This window comes from Tamandua tetradactyla, chromosome X (assembly GCF_023851605.1).
Source record: "Tamandua tetradactyla isolate mTamTet1 chromosome X, mTamTet1.pri, whole genome shotgun sequence".
Taxonomy (NCBI): Eukaryota; Metazoa; Chordata; class Mammalia; order Pilosa; family Myrmecophagidae; genus Tamandua; species Tamandua tetradactyla.
Genome location: NC_135353.1, coordinates 150,253,253 through 150,271,244, shown reverse-complemented (window position 1 = coordinate 150,271,244; position 17,992 = coordinate 150,253,253). Strand labels below are relative to the sequence as shown.

The 17,992-nt window shown below is 38.5% G+C and overlaps 1 protein-coding gene across 5 annotated transcripts in view; it reads right to left on the bottom strand.

The window, feature by feature from the left end:
• Positions 1 to 15,292, bottom strand: part of KLHL15 (kelch like family member 15) — a 48,113-nt gene extending 32,821 nt beyond the window's left edge. Inside the window, exons 1-5 of one of the 5 annotated variants that reach the window (XM_077145944.1) lie at positions 15,228 to 15,292; positions 14,460 to 14,653; positions 14,184 to 14,249; positions 9,039 to 9,089; positions 97 to 808 (exon numbers count right to left, since the gene is read on the bottom strand). In XM_077145944.1, the coding sequence (XP_077002059.1) occupies positions 97 to 801 (705 nt within the window). In that variant the 5' untranslated portion in view covers positions 802 to 808; positions 9,039 to 9,089; positions 14,184 to 14,249; positions 14,460 to 14,653; positions 15,228 to 15,292. Of the gene's footprint in view, positions 1 to 96; positions 809 to 9,038; positions 9,090 to 14,183; positions 14,250 to 14,459; positions 14,878 to 15,227 lie in introns of those variants that run through there. The other 4 variants (XM_077145945.1, XM_077145943.1, XM_077145940.1 and 1 more) reach the window with 4 other exon arrangements.
• Between the last annotated feature and the right edge of the window lie 2,700 nt (positions 15,293 to 17,992).

The window sequence follows — 17,992 nt, the reverse complement described above, 5'->3', positions numbered from 1 at the left end:
CTTTTTGGCTCCTGACCAGTCTTGGAATCTTATCTATAAAGACATATTGCCTTAACTAAATGATGAGTCCTGTCTATTATTTTCAAATGCACTAACCTTCTCAAAAACACTGGATGGTGTCATCAAACAAAACCTGATGTTCTGAATGATGGTATCGGTATGTCTCCAGCGTCTTCTATCATGCCGCAACCAAGACTGCACAGCCTCGTACAGCTCTATCTCTGGGAACCTGCTCAGATGATCATTATCCAAATACGACATGAGCTTCTCAAAGCTTAGATAGGACAGGAAGTCAGGCCTGGACATGAGTGGCACAAAGTTGTCTAGCAGAAAGGCGTCCAACTTCTCCCTGACTCCCTCGATGTTTACACCAAAATCATCTAAGAGTCTCATAATTTCTGCACAATTTTCTAAGCAGATTTTCGCTAAGAGAAAAGAGCAGCAGAACTTCACCACTTCTATAAGTTGGACATACATGGCAGCCTGAAGAATCTCATGAACGGTATTCATACTCAGTTCTATGGTTCCATAGTACATAAACTGAAGGACGTGGCTGAAACCTGTAGCAGTAAGACCTTTTAAATGAATTTTGTCCTGATCTCGCTCTCTCATGTCAGCAGTAAACATTATCCTGAAGTAATCACTCTGGGTGGCCAGGAGTGCTTTATGGGCCTGGAACTGATGATCTTCAATGACCAGAGTAACATCAAGTAGCAATCCTTCCTCATACAGTGCTCTGAACCCAGCAGAGACACTGGTGTCATGGATGGAGGAACAAAATCCTTCCACGTCCCCTGCCATGAATCACCTGGAAAAAAAGTAATCAAAGAAAACTGTGTTAATCATTTCCATGCATTCTGAAGACACGATTAACTTAGAGCTTAAACAATTTCTATAATTATCTCAATTTCACTGCCTAAGTCCTAAATGTACAAGCCCTTTGGGAAAAGACAACATAAAAATTTGCAGACTACGGGTAGTTCAGTGGTAGAATGCTTGCCCTATGTGCGGGAGACCCAGGTTCGATTCCCAGACCATGCACCCAAAAGAAAAAAAAAGTCTGCAGACTAATGTTTTTGGCTTCACTATCTGGGGGGAAAAAATATATTAAATATCTATCAAACAATGGTAAATTGTTAACTTAAAAACCATATATACTTATCCTACTGATTTTAAACCGTTCGTGAAATATACTTAAATATGACCCCAAACTAGCAACACAAAACAGATCTCACAGCCAAATACTAAATTATGAGAAAAGAGACACTGCTGACCTCAAAACCTCCTTCTAAAAAATTATCCAAAGGAAATAATCAGATAAATATGCAAAACTGTACATACATGTTTTTTTCTTCATAGCTTTATAATAAAAATTGGAAAGTATTCAATAGTCCACCTCTTATGATAAAGGATATTTATTAGATATTGTTATGTGAAAAAAAGCAGGCAACTGCAGTATATTGAGCACATTTTTAAAAATCACGTATGAGAAAAAGTCTCGAGGAATATATACCAAAATGGTGTCTCTGACTAAGGGGACTTCAGGAGATTTTGAGCTTTTCTTTTCCCTTTTACTTACCCCATTAACTTTACTGTTAAAAATAATGGTTATGTGTTGCTTATATATTTAAAATATATAATATTTTAAATATACATCATTTAAAAATGAAATTAAATCACATATTTGCATATCAGAGAAATAAAGCTAATTTAGTATAATTAGATCTCTTAAATAAAGCAAAATAAACTAATTCACTCTATTAGACTATTTACGAAGCAAAGTAATTCTCTTCTTTTCACACAAACCTGACTCCCTCATCCCAGACCATATATCCTCTCTCACCTCTCATCTTCACGCAGCTACTAGCTTCCTCCCCAATGACCCACCCTTCCCATCCTCCAATTCCCTCCCAACCCTTTCCACTGAGCCCTGTGGAACCTTGTTCCAGTGTAAACAAACCCCCTACATGCTCACATTGGACACAAAATGGTCCCTCTACTCCGTAATTTAAATAAAATTACAACTTCCAGGCCTCCTGCCTCCTATCCCTATTCCCAGCCCCACCCATCTTGAGGAAAAACTCCTCTGTAACTTATACACACCTACCTTCTAAACCTTCTCTTAGCTATTTTCTAAAACTTGCCCTTTCGCTCAGACAAAAACCCACCTTTATTCCTCCTTATGACTTATCATACACAGACCTCTTGATCAATCACTCTCCCACTTTAGTTGACAACCTTAGCACCCGGCCATTAATCATCTTCTTTGCCTCTTCAATGTTCTCATAAGATCACCCCTCCAAAACCCGAGTCAAAGTTCCCTAACCACCATGATTTCTGCAACTTTCCCTCTTACTCCAGTTGAAAATCCTACTCCCAAACTTCATACTGGTCTATATCTGAAATCTTAACTATCAGCGTCCTGCTTTGTGACTTACCCTCTTCCTCCTCTTTTCACTTGGTCTATCATCTAACTCTGTACCTGTCCAACTTAGACCTCCTAGTACTTCAAAGTAAGGATTCTCTTGCCAGGGCCTTCATTTCCCTTACTCCTTTGCCTGTCCTTCATAACTGTCCTAACCCAAAACTAAGCTGACTGGTATTATTACAAACTTATGGTCCCTCAATCTCAGGTAGACTGTCAGTGCCTCTGGGCATTTTTTTCCTTTCAACAGTTATAAGACCATTACCCACTGATACACACTGATGCAAGATGAGAAATATTCCAAAACTGAGGAAAAGTCTCTGGAATACTACAGCCATTTTTCAAGCATTAACTAGAACACCTTGAACTACTTGACTTGGAGCCATATGCTTGAGTTATTTGGTGAAACGCTACCCACAAACTGTGCCAGCCTAGAAGAGGACAATCAAAGGATGTGGCAGCCAGCATCTATGGCTCTGAACCCTGTTGGTGATAATGTCGGGACCCAGTCTCCTATTCTTTCCTTTCCCTGGTTGGGTCTTTCGATGGAATACGTTATAGCACTGACACTGTAGTCGACTGCAGTCACATGTTCTACCTCCTTCAACAGGGAGGCTGTCACTGCCAATCACCACTTTAATTACCAATGCCTCCTTCATTACTTAATAGAAGGACAAGCACTATGGTAGATGTGTAGGTATGTGCTTTCAGGAATTCGCTCTGTATCTTGGATTTGGTGGAGCCCTTAGTAATTGAGCAGAAAAGGCAGCTTCCATGGCTGCTGAAGGCACTAGTTCTCCACTCTTATAATCTATCTCTAGCTTTTACTATTTTTTTCATAAATATTTTGACATATAAACCATTTACTCAGCAGTTATCCCAGTATAAGATCAACTCAAAAAAACATGTTAATAAATAAGAAAAATGTCTGAAAGGATAATATACCAAAATGTTAAAAATGGCTATCTTTGGATGGCAGAGTATCAGGTGGTTTTACTTTTTTCTTTTTCCTTTTTGCTGATCTGTTTTCTAATTTATCTGCAATGAAAGTGCATTATTGTTTAAAAAAAAAGAGTTCATTATAAAAATCGAAAGAGTCCCTAATTGCCAAATCCAATAGTTACATTCTAGTCCCTTTTTCTCTCGATTCTTTTGCAACATAATTTACTTCCTTGGCTTCTTCTTTCAGCTTCACGAGACCATTTTCCCCTAATTCTCTTCCTGCTCTTGGACTGTTCATTTCTCAATCTCCTTCTTGAGCTCATTTCTCTTCAGCTACCCTTAAACACTGGTGAACCCCAGAGTTCTGGTCTTGTCCCCTTTCTCTGATCATCTAAACAATATACTCTCCTTAAATGATTTCATCTAAACCCATGGTTTCTACTAATACCTATTTCTAATACTCTGACAATCTATATCAAATCTCTATTCTCATGCCAGTTCTATTAGATAGTCAAATTGCCTATTACACATTTATTCTGGATGCCCCACAGGGATCTCAAAATCCATGTCTGAAACAGAATCACAATTCTTCCCTCCACCCAATCAGTTCCTTCTTTTGTATTCGCCATCTTATCAAGAGGCATTCCAGGTATAGAGTCATCCATTTGTCCCTGACCTGGCTTTAAGTCCTATTAATTATAACATATATGTTCACTTATCTAAAACAGCATAGTGTGCCCAAGATGAAATTAATATTAAATTTGTATTAACTGCATTAATTAAAAAGCAATCTATGGGGTGGGGGGGTATACAGATGGTTCAATGGTAGAATGCTCGCCTTCCCTGTGGGAGACCCAGATTCAATTTCTGGACCATGCACCCCCTCCCCCCCAAAAAAAGCAATCTATGGGAACTCTACTTTCTGCACGATTTTTCTGTAAACCTGTAACTTCTCTAATAAAAAAATTACAGTAAAAAGGCGATCTACTTTCATTTTATTTCAATTGTAGACAAGACTGTCTATAATTAAAAAAATAAATTTAATATCTATTTTAGACACTGTTATCAATGCTTGACAGAACTACTTTACTAATACATTCAAGATTAAAGTAAGTTATTCATTTGGTCTTGTTTATCTGAATTATTTTTAAAGGTAAAATGAGCTTAGAATTTTCCAAGTGATAGAAGGCATCTGTACACAAATACGTAGTACTGGGAATAAAAGGAACACTACATAGTGTAGTGTTCTGATTAATCAAGCATTCTGGTTAGTAGAGGGCTATCAACATCACACTAATTATCAATTTTCAAAATAGTTAGAAAAAAACACAACAAACCAAACTAGATGAAAATCCTGGAATTTTGTTTTCCTTCTCAAGGTCATCATGGACACCAATGATAGACTGTCAAGATACACTGGTCACACGTAATGGAGATTTAATAATAGAAGGCTAAACGTTAACGTTCATATACTTGAGACTAGGACTGCTTTGTGTTTCATTAATCTGTTATTTTGACAGTGCCTAAAACACCATATATTTCACTTCTTGTCAAAGCAACCTTCTTTATTTAACAGTTATCACAGACATCTGAAAATATCTCAAACAGCTAACATTCACCTTTCTGAAAAATACCCCATCTAAAGGAAATTTTGAAAAGGAGATATGAGGCTCTATCAAAAACAACAACAACAAAACATCGCTATTCAGGTTCAGATACTTACTACAGTGGAAACATCACAAGGGCCAAGAAACGGGGAAAAAAGATTGGGGTCTTCTGACTTGCAGTTTACCAAAGATTTAAGGACAGCTCCTGCCTGAGCACCCAACAGCTCTTACTCTGGACTCCCAGGCTACCAAGGTAGATTTCTAGCAGGCAAGCTTCCACTGTAATCCTGACCCCAGTCACATATGGTCAGAACTAGGTGGGAAATAAGAATCACGATGAACACCCATTTGTCAAAAATTTAGAAGTGGTGAGGAGAGAGAAAGAGAGAAAGGGAGACATGCGCTGACTGTGTATAACTGAAACTGGAACATGTCAAAGAGCAGCTGTGGACACCAACTTCTGCCTGCTATGTGGGCTGAGTATCAGGGAAAGCCAGTCAACTGAAAAAGAAGAATAAAGCAGCTGTGCAGGCAGAAGCCAAAACGAGAGGACAGGGAATGCTCCGTAAGGCTTGCATTTTTTTTCAGTCCTTAGGCCCAGGCTCTATTTCTACTCTTGGGTTCTGAGAGAAATGCGCATATACTTGAAACAAATTCCTACTTTATAATAGGAATTGAGTTTTCCTACTAATAACCAAGGGCTCTAACTAATAAAATTTTTTTATTTTTTATTAATTAAAAAAATTACAAGAAACACAAACATTCCCAACACATACATAACTAATAAAATTTTAAAACAGAAATAGCTATACTTCTATTACATTATTCAAACTTTCCTGGTCTTATCTCTGCATCTGTAAAATGAGGGCATTTAACATGATGACCTCAAATTGTTTTTAGGATAAAATTCTCATTTATTCTCCTGTTCTTCATATGATTTTACAGATGTTTACACCCACTTATATAAAGAGTAAATAAACTATTGCTGCTTTTATAGTCTCAGCAAGGCATTGATGTTTACTTGATCTAAACTGATTTCTTAAAACTAATTTGTGATAGCAGAGACATATACAGTAATTTCTTATCTACACAAAAAATCTTAGTGCATCTACCAATAAGACTACCAGCTTTAGAGCAACAGCAGTATCTTATACTTTTATGGGATGCATGTAAATAACTAAAAAACAATGAAATACTCAAGGATTAACTGAGCAATACAATATGGTCTTTAGACAGAAGCAGTGAGTTAAGAGTACAGGTTAGGAAACCCTCAGGCAAGAATCGTGGAGCTTACGAAAACCTAGAGCTGTGTTTCTTAAACTTGCCTGCTCCTAAGACTTTTCAGGACACTTGTTAAATCGCAGAAGTCTGCGCATCTCTAGACGCACTGAAGTAGAATTTCCAGGAACAGTCTGGAAGTTTGGATTTGTATCAACTGGCTTCCATCAGGCAAGGCTAGGAAACGGCTCTAAAGGAGAGTAATACAGAGAGTTGGGCATAAACAATACCTAAACCTACTTCTTGACGTGGTATCAGAACAGAGCTATTGCTGAGAGTTTGAATAGAGGAATTATGGTTCGTCTGACCGTGGATCTAATTGCCAAAAACAGCAGTTTTAAAGCCCGAAAAGAAGAAACTATTTCACAGCACCTAAAGAAAATAACTCATATAAGTTTTTCAGATAAAAATATAGACAGAATTATAAGCACTCAGAATTTATTTCCCTTCTTTTTTTTTTTTTTTTAACATGGGCAGGCACCAGGAATCAAACCTGGGTCTTTGGCATGGCAGGCAAGAACTCTGCCAGTGAGCCACCGTGGCCTGCCCTTCCCTTTTTTATATAATTAACAATGTAAAGTTTAGAAACTGGTGTGAGGGCATTACCTTTTTATTAACTATTTGACTATGCTTACTAAATTTATATATCTGTATATTTTTAAAACTGATTAATAAGCTTTGAATTTTATTTTCATTTAAGCTTCCTTTTTGTGATATTAAACTATTATTAAAATTAAGTCTATAAAATATGCTATTGTGACTTTTAAATATGTTTATGCAAAATATATATGTTATTATTCTTCAAAAATATTCTATAGTGTAGCACACAGATTTGAAAGTGTACTTTGGAAAATAATTTCAAAGATAATTATTTTGGTAAATTATTCCAGATTCTTGGAATATAAATAGAGTATATTTTTTACATATCAAAATGGTAACAATTAAGCTATATGAGCCATATTTCAAAAGTTTAAAAAATCTTTACTTGCACATAATTAAACATTATGTAAATGTATGTTATACTGCAACAATTTTATTAGATAAGATTATGTTTACTTGGGTATACTCTGAAACTACATTTTCTCAGTGCTAAACTAATTCTTGGCTTTAATATGGGAACATTTAAAGGCTACAATAACCCTTTTAGGCCACTTGTATTGGTATCCATTGTCTACAACAAAATGCTTAAGACTGTAAATGATATAAATTTCCTCTGAAATGGGGTTAACTAAATGCCTCATGAGGGCAGAGATCATGTCAATTTTGTTCACATTACTGTAAATCACCCATTCAATACAGTGCCTGACATATTAAATGCTTAAAACACCAAAAAAAAAAAAAAAAAGAGTACAGGTTAGGAGCCAGATGCCTAGGTTTGCATCCCAGTTCTACCTCTTATTAGCTACATGACATTGGAACAAGCTACTTAGCTTCTCTGTGCTCTAAAGTCTTCATCTGTGAAATGGGGATACTAATATTAATAGAACTTACCTCATAGGTTGCTGTGAGGATTAAATGAGTTAATACATGTAAAGCATTTAAAACAGTACAGGGCCCTTAAGTACTCAACCCTTTTGCTTGGTGCTAATGGAGCCAATATAATAAACCTAACCATTTAACGGTCTGGTTAACTTCTGAGAAATCCTTCTCCCTAGCAAAAGTACTTCTAATCCTAGACTACCTTCTCAGTATCAAGTCTCTTAGGATCCAGGCCAACTTACAGATAAAAAACCTAAGTTCCAGAGATTAACTGACTTTTTATTCAAGATCACATAACTTTAGAAATACAGTTAAGTCTAGAATCTGATTTACAGAACATACAAAACAGTATGGTTGAAAAGAGCAAAGCCTTTGAAATCAGCAGACTTACTAGTACTTAGCACCTGTGTGACCTGGAGAACTTTAACTTCCTGACCTGGGTTTCTACCCATATATTCTATATTATTCATCATCATCATCATCTTACTGAATTGGGTGCTAACTAAATGAATTAACATAGGTAAACCATCTAGCCCAGAGCAACTGGCTTCCCTCATCCAATTCTGGCCGAATGCCTCTTATCACCCATAAGACCACAGGGATTTGAGGCCCTGCAATATCCTCTTTACAGACCCCACTCCTCCCCACGGTTTATTACAATGCAGGATATAAGAGATCAGGAGATGTACTGGTAGTCGAAACACTGGACTTCATTTCGCAACGGCACTCTTTCCCATTTTTTCTCTTTTTGCACAAATACGATTTTCTAGCTTTAATAATAGCTTGCTTAGGTTTTTCTGGATGTACCAGAGGACAGACCTACTCTCTATACTTGTGCTGTTCAAAATGGAAAACACTAGCCATGGGGCTATTCAGAACTTGAAATGTGACTAGTACAAACTGAGGTAAGAGCTGAGTGTCAATTACCAAAGTTTGAAGACTTAGTATGAAACATGTAAAGTATCTCATTATATACTTTTATATTGATTGTGTGTCAAAATAATATTTTGGATATATTGGGTTAAATAAAATTAATCTCACCTGTCTCATTACCTTTTTTCATTACATCTTTTTTAAAATTTTTTTTAAAAATGACAAGAAACGCAAACATTATTAACATATGATCATTCCGTTCTACATATATAATCAGTAATTCACAATATCGTCACATAGCCTCTTTTTTTTTTTTGCTGTGGCTACTAGAAAATTTTAAATTACATACTGCGTTGCATTGTATTTCCATATTTTTATATATTCTGTATTTCTGATCTACATCAATGTTTAAGGCATCAAACAACCAAACTTACAAACGAACACGTGAAACATAACCAACTTGTTCCCAATCCATACCCTGGAAGCTACAAAGAAAAGAAAAAGAATGACTTAGAATGAGGCTTAACTTAAAACAAAAACACACATAAAACACATAAGTAAATAAAACTAGAAAAAGTGTAGGAAGAATACAAAAAGAAAAACACAAAATTTTAAGCATAAGAATCTCTAAATACAGAATTATACCAATTTAAGGGAAGAATAATTATAAGTAATCACTGTAAAACTAACAGAAAACTTAATAAGAACTTTATAAATCAATGAGTGATGGGGAAAAATCCTTTAAGGGTCTTTGATAAATGTTTAATGTACAGAAATTCTATATCCTCACTTTTCAAAATGCATCATCAGATTAAGGAAAATGATGGTTTATAATCCTGTATACATACATGGTAAACTTCTACACTTGGCCTTCAGAATTTCAAACAGTAGGTTTTTTTCAAAAGGGTAACCAACCTCAATTAGATTAAATGGCAAGCATTACTTACACTACTAGGATAGAAATATTTAAGTGTGTGTCTTGTTTTGTAAGCTTGGCACTGACCAAAGAAAAAAGAAAGAGTTGCATTTTCTATATATAAGAATGATTACCTAGTGCAGTAATTCTCAGTGTGGTTCAGGGACTGAGGTCCCAGGTAAGGTCCCAGTCCCCTAAAAGGGCTTCGGTGGTCAAAATTATTTTCATAAGAATAGAAAAAGTTCTTTGTTTTTCTCACTATTCTCTCATGAATGTACAGTTTTCCAGAGGCTACATGATGTAGGATATTTCAACAGACCGAATGCAGAAACCAATGAGAAGCCCACTGTCTTTTATTAAACCAGACATTAAAGAGATTTGCAAAAACAAAAAACACTGCCACTCTTTTCACTAAGTTTTTATTGTTTGGGAAAATAGCTATTTTTTTAAAAAAAATGCTAAAAGTGTAATGGGATTATTACTTTCTAAAATGAACTATAAGTATTTTAAAAATCTCCCAGTTTTAATTTCTAATATGGTAGATATAAGTAGATATAACCCTCATAAAACACAAGCTCTTTAAGAACCCAATAATTTTTAAATGTATGAAGAAGTCCTGAGAACAAAAGAATTAAGTACCACTGAAGGTGGTAAGAGATAAATGGCAACACACACACACACATACATACATACATACACAAAACAACCTCTTCCTACCTCTGCCCTGGAAGACTATTACTGCTATTTATATCACAGACATTTCTAACAGTCCAAACTCTCTAGTGACCAGTAAAGTAAGAAGTCTGGTGGGGGTAAAGTTGGACAGGAAATTAAAGGCAAATAAATTAAATGTTTCCTTTTCAGTTAGAAGGCTGCCATTCAGATATGAAGGCAAAAAAAAAAAACTCTAAGCAGTAGAATATGATTCAAAATTAACTAACCTCCATGTTTATGCCATAAGCAATAATTTAATGCTTCACATTCCTCCCACAGCTACTTGAAAATTCATACAGAACCCTAAACTATTCAGTACAAAAGCTAGATCCTCAGAAGTCGCAATAATATACAGATTTTCAATGAAAAAATTAAATTATTTCATTCTAGCTTCATCCCCAAACTGTTATCATCCTACCAAAACTGATGACTATGCAGAAAATGCTATACTTGCTTATTAAAGAGAATGCAAGGCTTACTACAGATAAAAATAGAATGAATTTCTGAGTCATAAAATTTCTCACAATTTCTATAATGGATAAAGTAAAAAATTAAAAATCTCAAAGTGGTCAACTTCTCAATGTGCCAATCTAAAAGGAAAAAAAAAATTGAAAACAGTCCACAAGCACACGTTTTGCCCTCAGATACACTAATCAAAATGAGAAACAACTCTGTTTAATATGGGAGGAAAGACTGCATAAGTTCACTTTAATACTGGAAATTCTTCCTTGTCCATCAAAATATTTTTATAACTCTACCAAATTGCGAAATGACCATTTAACTAAGATATTATGAAAGCTCTGGGTTCTCAAGCCTCCAGGTTGGCACCTATTATCCAAATTACTTCACTTTTCAGGTATGTTTAGCATTTAGTCATCCTATAATACAAGAAACTTCATAAGAAAAAAAAACTTCAATGCTATTTTTCATCAGACGATTTTTATCCAATATAATATTTCTCTGCTTATTCCTCACTTCAAGTAGTCCAAGAGTGATGTCATGGAAAACAGCTTCCCTAGCCTTTAGAGATCAGATCCAGTGAGAATTCTAGGAAAAGCCTCTACTGGGGAATAAAACTCCAAATCTTTTAAGTTATATCCTAACATGAAATCAAAAATACTGTAATGTTAGCATTTTAGTTCTCCACAGGAATTATATAACTAAGCTAAATATTCGATACAGATTTCGAAGTCCATGATGTACAATCACTATATTCAAGGATCTTACAGACAAAGGATACTTTTTTTTTAAATCCGTTATTTGCTTTCACGATTCAGCCAGAGGAGCTTTAAGGGCTAACATTGAAAACAGAAAAGCTGAGAAAATTCCTTGTCTTTTCTAATAATTTTTTTTTATTCCGAAGTTACATTTTCTAATTCTAAAAAGGGTCTTCAACTTTTGGACCAGCAGCAATACAACATATACCCATGGCAAAGATTTACTGTGGGAGTCTGTCCAATGATTCCCTAAATGGCAATAATAATTACCTGCTATTTCTCTTTCCTGTGTTCACCCTGCCCCAGATATACTGGCCTCTTTGCTGCTGTTACCAGCAAACTAGCCACATTCTCACCTTCAGGCCTCTGCATTTGCTATTCCTGATGGCTCCCTTCAGGTCTTTCTTTACTTGTGTCATCTCAGTGCTAAGCACCCGATTTAAAATTGCAAATCCCACCCCATCAACCAGAAAATCCCCATCCTCTGTCTCTGCTTTATTTTTCTCCGCAGAATATTAAATGGTGATATATGCTATCTATTCTACTTATTTACTCTCTGCTTCAAGATGTTTTGGTATTGTTTCATTGACTGCTGTATGTACTCGCAGCACCCAGAAGAGTGTTTAGCTCATAGTAAGTGCTTAATAAAAATGCTGGATCAAGATTTAATACTCATAAACCTTGATATTGTTACCAACCCTGATTTAAAGACAAGGAAATAAAAGCTCATATAGGTTAAATAACTTGCCCAAGGCTGTGATTCATAAGTGGTGGAGATGGGGTCTGACTGACTTCAGAGACTTTGGACTTATCCACTGTAGTATACTGTTTCATCAATAACTTTCATCTCTCTTTCCTACAGCACTCCGATTCAGAGAAAATATATAATACATTATTACACCCTCCCATAAGGTATAGATTCATTCTCCTCACATTTAACATCATTCATTCTCAAAACATTTATAAGAGGAAAAGGCAAGCTTAAAAACTGTTCCAAGTAAGGTCAGCTAAATAATTTGCAGGGTCCAAAGCAAAAACAAAACATGGGCCCCTTGTTCAAAAAGGAGGGAAAAAATGTCATTAAAAGTACTAAAATACGGAGTTTTTCCTTTCTTCAGTGGTATTGCTCAACTTGTAATGATGTCTTTAATTGGTTAATGTCATTTTAAAGTAAAAAAAAAAATAACATTTTAAATTACCAGTATTGTTTAAATTATGAGTAACTTCACCATTCACCTTTTTATTGTGTGATGCCAGTTTTAAATGCGGGTTATTAATCCAACGTGGGACCCTTATGAACACCCATAGAGCTGGTCCTGGTTCCAAGACTTTAGCCCCAGATAACCCAAATCGAGGCAGAGAGAAGGTCAAACCTTGAAATTCCTAATAAAGCAGTGATTTGCCAAAATTTTATCTTCAAAACAAGTGATAAATCAATGTATAAAAGCTACCATATTAATGAAAGGAGGCTCTTCCTTTTGCTATTTTAATCCTGCCTGCCTTACATTATTCTGTCTTTAACAAATGTGTGGTCCAAAAGACAACTAGCATTGGACTAGAGAATTATAAATTTAATAAAACGTCTAACTACTCAGAAAACCATGTTAGCTAAAATTAATGGTATATTAAAAGATGTTCTCTTTCACATTTTGTGCACCATTTTTTAAAGTCAAATGATGCTACATTTTTGACATCCAAGTACAGAATGAGTCCATACTGATCTATTACACATATGTAATATAAAATCCTGCAAATAAACTCAATTTTCAAACCAGAAATATTTACTATCCTGTTTTCTCCCCAAGTTAATCAACAATAAAGGGAGCAAATTAATATCCTTTACCACTGATTAACTGTGAATCTAAGCACCTACTAAGTACTGCAATAATTACAATTTGAGAATTCAATTATATAAACATTAAGTGCCAAAAAGTTGCAATCTTTACACATTTCCAGATTTATTAAGAATTACAAAAATGAATGCATTTAAAAGCTCTTCAAAAACAACTTTCAAAATCAGTAGAGATATTCAGGCATCCTGTTCCCTAGATAAGAAAGACAGCCAATAGAATTAGAGTACACCTAAAAAGCATTTTCTAAATTAGAATTTAATCAGATTAACAAAGGTGAAATTACATCGGAAAATATAAAAAACTAGACAAATGTAAGGTGCTAAATAAATATTCTGAGTAAGAAAAACGGCAAGAGTGGCCTAGAAAGATGAACAGCAAAGCACTAGTCATGTTAAATTTGAATTAAAGAATACCGTTATTTAAATAAGCAGTTAACATTTCATAGGTGGAAGGCAAAGCAAAGAGACTAATACATATCTAGTCGATTCACAGTAATGCTTTGCTCTTCTGTCCTTATTGCGTATAGTTATAACATAGATTTTTTTTTAAAGCAGCAACAGTTAGCCACTACACCATTAAACACTCTGGCAAAGATTACTTTGAAAATTGCCTTGCATTTTTATAACGTTTTATGGCTAGAGATTATTTTCACACGTATGACCTCATATAGTCCTCACTACCCTGTGATGTGGATACTACTGACTAGATTTCATAGATAAGGAAACCCAGACTCTGTAAGGGGTTTTCTTAGAATCACACGGTCGAACCCAGACCTTCTGATTCCAGGTTTCATGCCTCGAATTTCGCATAGTTTTATTTCAGGCAGAAATAGAATTTTTAAAGGAGCGAAACGGATTAGGGAAAAAATAATCATGGTACCTGCAGCTGTGTGCTGCAAAAAATGGCTGAATTATGCTTCTTTTCTCTCTCTCTCTCTCTCTCTCTCTGAAAAAAAATTAAATTTCAAACAATTTAAGTAAACTCAAAAGACAGATTAGGTACGGGCGTCTACCAAATGTTTTTAGACTCAGGTCTGTGAGGATCTGGGTGAGACTCCGCAGAGGCCACCGAATCCGTGCCTAGCACGGGACCGCGAACGAAGCTCGTGCTCCCCACCCCCCCACCCCGGCCGGCCGTGCAGGGGCGGGTACGCACCTCGGGGGTCCTGTCCAGCCTCTACTGGACGGCAGCAAGCATCAGGAAGAAACGGGACGCTCGGTAGATGGTCGGAGCTCCGGGATGGCACAAGGCAGGCTCCTCGCACCTCTACAAGGAGCCGCTCCCGGGTTGGACCCGGGCGCTCCCGCGAGGGGCGAGTCTGCGCGCCTGCGGCCCCCTCGGAACCAGTCCTGGGAAAGAAGACAGCGCTGAGTCGCAAGTCGAACCGGTCGGACTCGGCGAGAGGCGGCGCGGCGTCGGGGCCGGGCCCAGCCTCGCCAACGCCGAGGGCCTAGCAGGGCTCGGAGGGAGGGCTGAGTCGGGGTTGCGGGCGGAGGAGAGGGTTGGGGGGTCGGGGGCAGCGGCTGAAGCAAGACGGTGGCGGCGTCGACGACGGCGTCTCCAAGCGTCTGCTCCGAAGCGCGCCGAGCCTCACGATCACCCACGCCGGGGGTGGAGGAAGGCGGGAAAGGGGCGGGCAAGGGGCGGGGCGTGTGAGGCCACGAGCCAGGGGCCGCTCCAGGCCGCGCGCCCCCTGCGGGCCACGGGAGCCGCCCGAGGGAGGCGGGGCCGTCCAAGAGGGGGCTCTGTGCTCTGTCCTCGCGTCGCGGAAGTCCGCCACGCGGGGAGGGCGGAGGCTAGGCTGGGAACCGGGGAGGGGTGGTGGCGAGTGGGCAGGGGTGGCGCCTTCGGCCCCCGCCGGCGCCTCCAGGGGGCCCAGGCGCTGAGCGCGGGCGCGGGGGCCGCAGCCCAGCGGGTGTTTACCTTGCCCCTGGTCGAGCGCCAGTACCGCCATCTTTCAGCCCAGCGCCGGCTGGGCTCACGTCACTTCCGGCGCCGCGGGAGCGGGAGCCGGGTTGGGGGAGGGCTGTCCCGCGCCCGCGGCGTCCCGCGCGGTCCGGCCCGCCAAGTCCCGGCTAGTGGCCCGCCCAGACGGCGGTCCCCAGCCGAGGAAATTAGGCGGGCCAGGGCTGCAGCCGCGGGCCCAGCCCGGTGCCTTGCCGTCGTCGCGGCCCCGCCGTCGGGGCAAAGGATGCTCGGCTGGGCTCGTGCCCTGGCAGCGGTCTCTGGCCGCCTGCACGAGCGATGGGCCGAGCCACTGCGGTGCGCCCCGCCCGCAACCAAGTGAGAGTTGGGAAGCTTGGAAAATGTCTGTCTGCATCTTCGACACGGAGGGGGTTGGGGAACCGGGGACAACGTGGAGGGAGCTTTACAAATAACTGCGTTATTAAAGTGACTACATCTGCGCGAAATGACATCATTTTTGTAAGGCAACTTGCAGTGGATTGTTGCGTCATAGGTTCACTTAGTTTATTACACGACAATTACACGTTTCCGACATACATTTCCCAGAGGTGGGAAAATTCATAGAAAATGGCATGTCTGCACCACACAGAAATGCCGGATCTAAAAAAGCTGCTCGGTATCTATTTGCGTCAGAATAAGATGGCAAGAACATTCAGAGGACAGTGATGTTTTCAACCAATCAGCTATCGAATTCTGGTTAATGCTTTCTGAATATCACATTTTCCTGATCTAGAAATATAAAATTACAGCATAGAACTGTTTTTCAATGTATGATTGTGAAATCCCTGTGGAAAAAGAGGCGATAACAAAAATAAACAGTTGGAGGCCGGTGGTCCTGCAAATTAGCCTTAAATTAGGGTATCCATTGCCTGTTAGTGATCCTAAACTGAGGTATCATAGTATTTCTGTTTCCCCCACCCTCAGCCCCCGCCGCCATTTTCTCATCAGACCACTATCCAGATGAACTTTCAATGAGATGTGAAGCTAAAAGCAATCATCTCTTTCTAGCAAACTTTAACATGCCATGTTTCCCAAGAGGCTAAAATAGCACACTGTGTACTGTTTTGCTGAAGTAGACTACTTACTTCGTGGGAAAAATAAAGAGGAGCACCTTAATCGTTTGGAAAACTGGAAAGTAAAATCTCCGATTTAAACCATAAAATAAGCCTTTAGAAAAAAACCACCACTGTAAACCATACAGTAAACTTAAAAATTGTATACTTTGTGGACATTTGAATTTTCACACCTTCATCTTGGACGTTAAAATAAAGCGTTGAATTTTTACTCTTTGTAAATTAGTTTTTGACAGAAATACATATTGAGCTATGCATGACATAGTGTGTCATTGACCTAATAGAAGAGATGCTTCTGTTCCTAATTCAAGTAGGAGCTGCGAAGGATGATTGTGGTCCTTGGAGCAAGTTTAAGGATACCGAGTGATGCCATGAGCCATGGTGGTCAGTGTGTACCCCTTATTATGACATTACATACATGGCATTACACTGTGACTTAAAATGCGCTTTATTTTTTTATTAATTAAAAAAATAACAAAACATTTAGAAATCATTCCATTCTACATGTACAATCAGTAATTCTTAATATCATCATATAGTTGAAAATGCTCTTTATTTTGAAACTTGACTGTTTTCTGAAACTGGGATGTGTCTTACAATCAATCTCTACATTTAAAATGTACAGACCACCACTCCCCAAAAGCTATCCTTAAATCAATGATGCTGCTCACACTCTCATTTGAAAGAAAAAGTGTTTTGCAGAAGGGTGTCGTACGTAGGACAGACCAAGAATAGTAAAACCATATCATTTAAATAAACCCTTCTAGGTATTTCCTGTCTCCAATCACTTTCCCCACCAATTTCCGGAAAGCAGTGGGGGCTCCTAAATACTTTAAGTACATCCTTTCACACTGGTAGAGCCCCACCGAACAGATGGAAGCTATCTTTCCCTAGCCCTCTAGCCTAAGTATTTGAGAATACACATTCCTCAAATCCACTATCTATTCAGCAGCAGTGGCTATCCAGAGGCATACTCTAAGTTAAGCACTGGGAGTGGTAGTGATGGAGGAAGGGTCTTATCAGAGATACTGAGGATTATAGGATACCGTATGTTCCCTCCCATTTCCTTTTTTTTTCTTAAAAAAACGGAAGTTGAGGCTTTTCAGAAATCCACAATATGTGGTAGTTACCTTGATAATTCCTTTTCATGAAACTAGCCCCAATCTCTGGGCACCAAAGAGTAATATCTTCAGCAAACTCCTGTTCCCTATCACAGACCGTGTAACCTCAGAGTCCCCAATTTTCCAGCCTTTTAAGTTCATGTTCTAACAGCCAAATAGAATAACTTGAGCCCTTCTGTTGTATGACTAACGGTAAATTGGTACCTTCATGAATGTTAGAGGATTCCTGGCTAATGCTTACACATCTTGGTCATCGCTGGTCACTTCTCCCTTGGAATGCCTCCTCTTGGCTTCTCTCCTATTGCCTCTGGCCTTCGGGTTTGTCAACATCTCTCCACATTTCTCCAGCCCATCTACTTCTTCCCTGTTCATGAACGTGACTCTCCTTCCAGTTCCTTAGCGAAAGCAAAAAACTAAAGCTATCACCAGGCAACTCTGATGCAGAACAGAAAAGCAACTCTTTAAACAGGTCATGGTTCTAGAGGTCCCTACATAGGGATTTCTGTACTGTCCATCGCTAAATCATGTT